This window comes from Sebastes umbrosus, chromosome 20 (genome assembly GCF_015220745.1).
Source record: "Sebastes umbrosus isolate fSebUmb1 chromosome 20, fSebUmb1.pri, whole genome shotgun sequence".
NCBI classification, from domain to species: domain Eukaryota; kingdom Metazoa; phylum Chordata; class Actinopteri; order Perciformes; family Sebastidae; genus Sebastes; species Sebastes umbrosus.
This window is the reverse complement of record NC_051288.1, coordinates 26,869,356-26,876,807: the sequence shown is the minus strand read 5'-3', so window position 1 is coordinate 26,876,807 and position 7,452 is coordinate 26,869,356. Positions and strand designations below refer to the sequence as shown.

The 7,452-nt window shown below is 40.4% G+C and overlaps 1 protein-coding gene across 1 annotated transcript; it reads left to right on the top strand.

Annotated features, from left to right (window-relative positions):
• The first annotated feature begins 1,025 nt into the window (after nucleotides 1-1,025).
• Nucleotides 1,026-1,527, top strand: LOC119479214 (poly [ADP-ribose] polymerase tankyrase-2-like). Its single transcript, XM_037754567.1, has 2 exons — nucleotides 1,026-1,125; nucleotides 1,222-1,527. The coding sequence occupies exons 1-2, from the start codon at nucleotides 1,029-1,031 to the stop codon at nucleotides 1,416-1,418; spliced, it is 294 nt and encodes a 97-aa protein (XP_037610495.1). The 5' UTR covers nucleotides 1,026-1,028; the 3' UTR covers nucleotides 1,419-1,527.
• The last annotated feature ends 5,925 nt before the right edge of the window (nucleotides 1,528-7,452 follow it).

Below are 7,452 nucleotides of genomic sequence, written 5' to 3'. Positions count from 1 at the left end.
TACAATAACCTGGAGGTGGCGGAGTACCTGGTGCGGAGCTGAGGTCAACTCTCAAGACAAAGGAGGACTGATTCCTCTTCACAACGCCGCCTCCTACGGGCTGAGGAGGGGAGAACACACACACTCACACACACACACGCACACACACACACACACACACACACACACACACACTCTCTCACACACACACACACACACACACACACACACACACACTCTTCCAGTACAGTCGTCGTGTCCTCTGAATGATGAGCTGCTGATTGAAGAGACAGGAAGTGGACACAAACACACCAGTTGATTAAAACAGAGACTGAACCATCGTTTTATATTCATCCCTCTCCATCTCTCTCTCAGCTCATCCTTTCCTCTCTTTTCCACTCTCTCTTTTATTTTTCTCTTTATTTTGGGGTCCTGTTTTTTTACAGTGAAACAGCAGTTTGGTATTTTCAAGTTGTCGTTGTCTGCCTCGGATTAGGAGAGGAACGAGGTTCATTCAAAACGAGGCAGCATGAAGAGAGGAACTTCAATCTACTTTCACCCCCAGACAAACAATCAACAACGAATGTGTTTTACATTTTATCAGCTGATTAATTAATTTATAAATAAATTCCCTGATTTTTTGGGGGGGGGGGGGGTTGTTCTCTACGACAGCTGTTTCTGCAGCTGCATCCAAACAAGCTGCTTCTGTCAACTCATTTCTGCTGACAACAAGTTTTCACATGAAAATAGTGAGTGAAATAGAGTCCAGTTATAAATGTTGCATTTATAGGTAATAAAAAAAACAACCCTTGACTCAGACTAACAGTGCTGTTGGTTCCACTCAACATGTTAAAGCTGCATTTATTGATATTTTGGCCACTGGGGGGCAGCAGAGCAAACTGAAGACACAATAGTTTTTATGGCTAATGTAGTTTGTGTGTGTGTGTGTGTGTGTGTGTGTGTGTGTGTGTGTGTGTGTGTGTGTGTGTGTGTGTGTGTGTGTGTGTGTGTGTGTGTGCGTGCAGATCACTCTGGATGTGCTGGTGGAGATGGGTCACCGCGAGCTGAAGGAGATCGGTGTCAACGCCTACGGACACCGACACAAGATCCTCAAAGGAGTGGAGAGGCTCATCAGCGGGCCGCAGAGTGAGGACACACACAACACACACACTAAAGACACACTTTCTAACACACCACATATTCATCAATGTGTGTAATAATGTGTGTGCGTGTGTGTGTCAGGTGTGAACCCCTACCTGACGCTGAATACAGCCAACAGCGGGACGATCCTGATCGACCTCGCAGCCGACGACAAAGAGTTCCAGTCGGTGGAGGAGGTAAACAACGTTTCTACCTTTAATAATGAGAAGAAGAAGAATCAAGATGTCAATGTGTACTCGGTGTACAGATACTGTGCTTGGGGGGGTCACCGGAGTTGAAGGTGTACGTAGTGAGACGGCATTGTCGTGTTTTCTAGGGCTATCAAAGTTAATAATAACCCGGTAACGCAAATTCGTTTTAACGCAACTAATTTATTTGACGCATTAACGGAACTTGTGATTTTTAGGTCGTAGCGGTTCAGTTTTAAAGCTAGAGAGAAGATACTGGTATCATAGTAAACTATAAAACCTGATGAATCCATCAGTACCAACCATGTCAGACTAGCTGGTCATGAAGGAGGTTAAATAACGCTCTAAACTGTCATGACCATTTTCAAAGGGGTCCCTTGACCTCTGACCTCCAGATATGTGAATGTGTGAGGGCTTTTGTTAAAAACATTTTTTTAAATGTTCAATAAAAAGTGTGACAAATGTTCGAACAAAAGTCTGAAAAATGGCACAAAAAAATATAAAAAGAACCTGTTCAGAGTTTGAAATCTTTCGTTGTGTGTAGAAGAAGCAACAGCAGAGCAGATCTTCCATATTTAAAACGTCCTTGATTATACAACGCTCCTTTGTATTTCTGTTAAAGTGACTCATCACATTTGAATACATTTACAGTTTTTCACAGAAAGCAGACGTTCTGAAAGCTGTGGTTGGTGATTTGTTTGTGTTCCAGTTGGTAGAAGTTTAGTCATTGTAGCAGGCAGCAAGCAGGAATCTATTAAACACAGATGAGTTCACATGGAGTCAGTTAGACGGACATCACCTTCTGGACTATGGAGGACAGAACTTGCCACAAAAATAAAAATAAATTAATAAATAAATAAATGACTCAATAAATAAATAAATATTGAAAATAAATGTCATTTATGATTTATTTATTCTGTATTTATTTTTAAATGTATTTATTTATTTATGCATGATTTTCCCTTTTATTTATTTTTTTTATTAATTTTTAAATGTATTTATTTGTTAAATTATTTTTAATTACTCTTGCATTTATTTTTTATTATTTTTTTATTTTTTTATCATATTTTTATGTCTTTTTCATTTTATTATTAATTTGTGCATATATTAATACATATTTATATTGTATTATTAGTTTTATATATTTATTTTTAATTTTTTATGTTTTTATCATGTTTATGTGTCTTTTGTCATTTTATTATTAATTTGTGCATATATTAATATTTTTTGTTATTATTATTAGTTTGTATTTCTATTTCTATTTTTATCATATTTATTTGTTGTTGTTTATATTAATAATTTGTGCATATATTATTTTAATTTTGATCTGTATTATTATTGTTATTATTTTATCATGTTTATATGTCTTTTTCATTTTTATTATTAATTTTTTATATATTAATATTATTGTATCATTATTATTATTTTTTATTTTTATTTATAATTGTATCATGTTTATATGTCTTTTTAATTTTATTATCAATTTGTGCATATATTAATATCATTTTTATTTTTATTATTATTTTTTTGTTTTTATTTTTTCATAATGTGAACCACCCAAACACTCTGTGGAAACCTGGTAGTATAATGTATGTTGATAGGCAGTCTGAGGTGACCTTTGACCCCTGCAGCTCTGTCAGGTCAGCCTCAGTTTTCCTTTGAAGGGCAGATTGTCTCCGACACTGAAGAGCAGGATGCCAGATAGTCGCCCTGTAAGTGGAGAGCACAGCTTGTTCTCAGACGATTGGACGTGTAATGTCTTCTGCTGAAACCGGCAGCGGTTCAGAAGTGGCACTTGAGCATCCGGCGTGAATAGACGTCCACTCGGGCAATCAGCGCTGCTATTAGTGTGTCAAATGACATGCGGTAGCTTTAGAGAGCGGGCGGCAGGACGGGGAGCGTCGTGGCTGAGCTGCTCTTCACCACAACATCTCATCTTATTATCACATTTCATGTCTTTATGTCTTTATGTGAGGTAGAAGCCAGAGTCCAGCTAGAGAGCGTTAGATCTGATACAGAACCACGTGACTGGATGTCCACGACAAGGCCTCACCCATAGACCTACTGTATATGCATAAACGCCGCGTTGGACGCTATTACACTCCCACTCGCTGCACACAAAAGGGAGGAATGCACTGACGAGTTATATTCATTAAATCAAGTTGATTTAAAGGACCAGTGTGTAACATTCAGGGGGATCTAATTATTACAACACTTTTAAATGCTCAATCCTATTCAGTCTGACGTTACTGTTCATCTTCGCTGTTAGCTGGGAGTTATTTTGCACAATAAGAGTTGTTATTTCTGTAACTAACTGACAACAATCTGAACAGATGGTTGAGCATCGTTCTATCATTGTTTTTTCTGTCTCTAGCAGACGGAGACAACGATTCACTCTACAGCAATTTTATCAATTTCTGTCTCTCCGCATATCCGCGTTGTGACAACGCTCCTGTAGTTCACAGCTCTCACATTAATGATGCGTTAACCAGGCCTGAGATCTCTATTGGCAGCAGTAGTTTGTGTTCATATCTCCGTCCCTTTCCTCTCAGTGTGGGTGAAGCATGCTGACTCTGCAGTGTGTCAAACCTGATTTAAAAACTTTTCTTTCTACCGTACGTTCTCACTCTGCAGTCTGCAGTCGGCCTGTAAAAACCTACGAAGGAGGAAAAACAAAACAAAAAAGAATGCCACGTCTGTTAATGAACTCTGACTGCTCTGCTGTAGTGAGTTCCTCTCCTGTCGTCTGTAATGTGAAGTTAATGGGCTCTAATGGGGGACGTTTTGTGCCCTAATGCGTGGTGCTGTAGTGCTGTGGTGCTGTCTGACTGGAGGAAACCATCCGCTCAACGGGAAACGTTTGAATCCAAAATGTGACAGTTAACATCTCACCGACTCCTCAAACCGGTTGATAGAACAACATGGTGCTATTTAAAGGGTTTAAAATCTGTTCATATTTACAGCGTTTATCTTCTAAATGAAAAATGAACGTTAAGGATTTGTGGACATTTTGGAAACAAGCTCCTCGCTGTGTGTTTTAAAAAGGTCATTAAAGGGAAAAACATTCAACCATGAAGTGCATTAGATTGGTGTTTCTGTTGCGCTCATTTTAGATAAATGCCTGTCAAAGAAAACTATATATCCTCAAATGAAAGGTCTACTTATTAAAATGCTGTTTTACATCATTTATGATTTTAGTTTGGAGGAACAAATCATCACGGATCATCATCTAATCCATGATTTCATTCCTGCTGGTTGACCTCCTCTCTTAGCCGATAACAATTGTGCATTTTCCGATAAAAGCAACACATTTGGCACAGATGTAGGTTTATACGTTATGAAAAGATATAGATATAGGGGCGCTGCAAATTTGGCCCCTGAGGCCCGTGGCAGCCATTTTTCAAGATGGTTGCCAAATAGGCGCTAAATATTACTAATTCCTGCAGAAGACTGATTTCATGGCTGTTGATGATTTCCGAGGTGTGTTGAAGCTGATCAGATCAGATGTCAGAAGATCACAGACATGTTTTTTATCCCACTTTATTTTTTAAGGGTGCCGCTTAAAAGCTTTTAACCTGAGAAAAAAGGTGAAAACCGAATAAAAGGAGCATGAAGGTCACTTCAAGGTCAAACTTTACCTCCTTGCCTTTATGATGGAATGACGACCAATACACCATTAGAACTGTGAGATCTTCAGCTTTCCATCGGTGCATTTTTCTTTTCATTAGCAGTAAGATTGACAGAGATATCACGAGATAAAGTTGAGAACTTGAAGTTCAGGGTTGAACAGGGTTAATTGAAGTTTGACCCTGAGGTGACCTTCATGCTCCTTTTATTTGATTTTCATGTGTTTCAAAATAAAGAGGAAAAAACATGTCTGTGGTCTTCTGACATCGGATCTAATCAGCTTGAACACATCTTGGAAATCATCAACAGCAAAAAAAAAATCTGTTTTCTGCAACATTAGGAATATTTAGCACCTATTTGGCGGCCATTTTGAAAAATGGCTGCCGCGGCCCTCGGGGGGCCAAATTTGCGGCACCCCGATATCTATATCTTTTCATAACATATAAACCTACATTTGTGCCAAATGTGTTGCTTTTATAGCAAAATGTTACGAATATTTCAGCCCAGCTGCTCCGCTGTCGAGCAGCAGCAGACCAGAGATCTAGTAATTAAAGGGATAGTTCGGGAGTTTGGAGCAAAGTGATGTACAGCTGCAAAACACATTTTAGACACTTAAAAGAATCAATAAAAAAAGTAAGTATACACTAGAATATATTTGCCGATTTACCTCGCCATCAGACAGCAATACAGTCTGTGTTTCTGTCAGGGAACTGAAGCCGTTATCTATGCTCTCGCCAAAGCAGCCAGACTCCATTTAGAAAACAGTAATTTTACTTGACAGATCAGGAGTTCCTGCCTTAGTCGGTTAGTTTTGTCAATGGAGTCTGATGGCTTTGAAGCACAGATAACACCTTCAGTTCCCCGTCATAAAAGGGCTGTCTGACAGCGAGGTAAAGCCGTGAAAATATAAATATAGAGTACACTGGTATTGATTATTTTGTAGGTGTCCACAGCAGTACATCACTTTGCTCCCGTCTGTTTCTCTAAACTCCAACTAGGTAATACACTGACTATGGTAAGTACCTCAAACCTTCCAAACAATCCCGTTAAACTACTAAACACAGCCTGGAAGTCTTGTTTGATTACAGTGAAGATGCAGCATTTTCTCCAAACTAAAGTTATGATAAAGTTGAGCCGTGTATGAAACACAGTCATCAACCAGCTGTGTGATCCATGTTCCTCTGTCTTTAATCTGCAGCATCAGGCTGAATGCTGCCGTTTGTTCGGAGGCTGGATGATGTTTCTGCACAGACATGTTGGAAGGAAATAAAAGACTTCATAATGATTCTGTCTGTTGGTTTCTATTTATTAATTTAAAGGTTCAGCTCTGTCAGACTGAGCTTATTAGTCTCAACTAGCTGTGCTTGATGATGTCGTTTGCATGCTAACTTTAGCATCTAAGCATTTTGCACATGTATAACTAAAATCATAAAATCACACGTACAGAATAATCTACACAAAATTCTGTATATAAAACTATTTCAAATGTTTTTTTTGCTACTTAGGAGAACACATTCTGTTTAAATACAGTATTTGTTTACAGCTGCAGATAAAGATCAGGCTCCACTAATATTACTAGACTATTAGTAGAATTTGTTTCCAGTGGTGGCTGCGTAGGATTGTTAACCGACTCGTTTGATCCAAACATTTCCAATAACTCCAGAGCGTTGGAAAGTCAGCTCTCCCACTGGAAACCAGGCCCCCTCCCAGGGAGCTCCCAGTGCTCCCGCGGCACCCTCCCAGGGTGCTCCGAGTGCTCCTGCAGTCCCTCAGTCTGCTACCGGCACCAATGGAAACTCCAATGTGGGCTCAGGTGAGGCAGCATCCAGCCCATTCTATTGGGCTTCAACATACCCTGCTGCTGGGCAGATGGCTCCAACCTTGGACTTTGGTGACGGACCTGTTCCTTACTTCGATGCTCCTGTAACCTACAACTATGGTGCTGGATCTTCTCCTCATGCTAACAGTTACCCTCCGGCAAAAGGTGGTAAGTCTCCCAATAATCCTTCTGAAGCTTGACATTAACTTTACTGTCCATGCTCCCATTTGCTTAACTCTGCCTCCATTTTCAGGAGGTCAGGCAAGTCCTAACACAGCAGCCACTGGTGGGCTTGATGATGGACTGGTTCCTTATGCTGGATCTTATCCTTATGCTGGATCTTATCCTTATGCTGGTGCTCCTGCAACCTCCAACTCTGGTGACGGTTCCGGCATCGGCCAACCTTCGGTCACACAGCCTTCAGGGGGAGATGACACCTCGTCCTCCGACCCGACGGATGGATCTTATCCTGACGCTGTTCCTGCAACTTCCAACTCTGGTGATGGCGCTGCTTTTGGCCCTGGCCAACCTTCAGTCACGCAGCCTGCAGAGGGAGCTGACACCTCGTCCTCCAACCAGACAGACAGCTCTTATCCTGACTCTGCTCCTGCAACTTCAAACTCTGGTGATGGAGCTGGTTCTGCCCCCGACCTTCCTTGGTACATGCAGCTTGCAGGC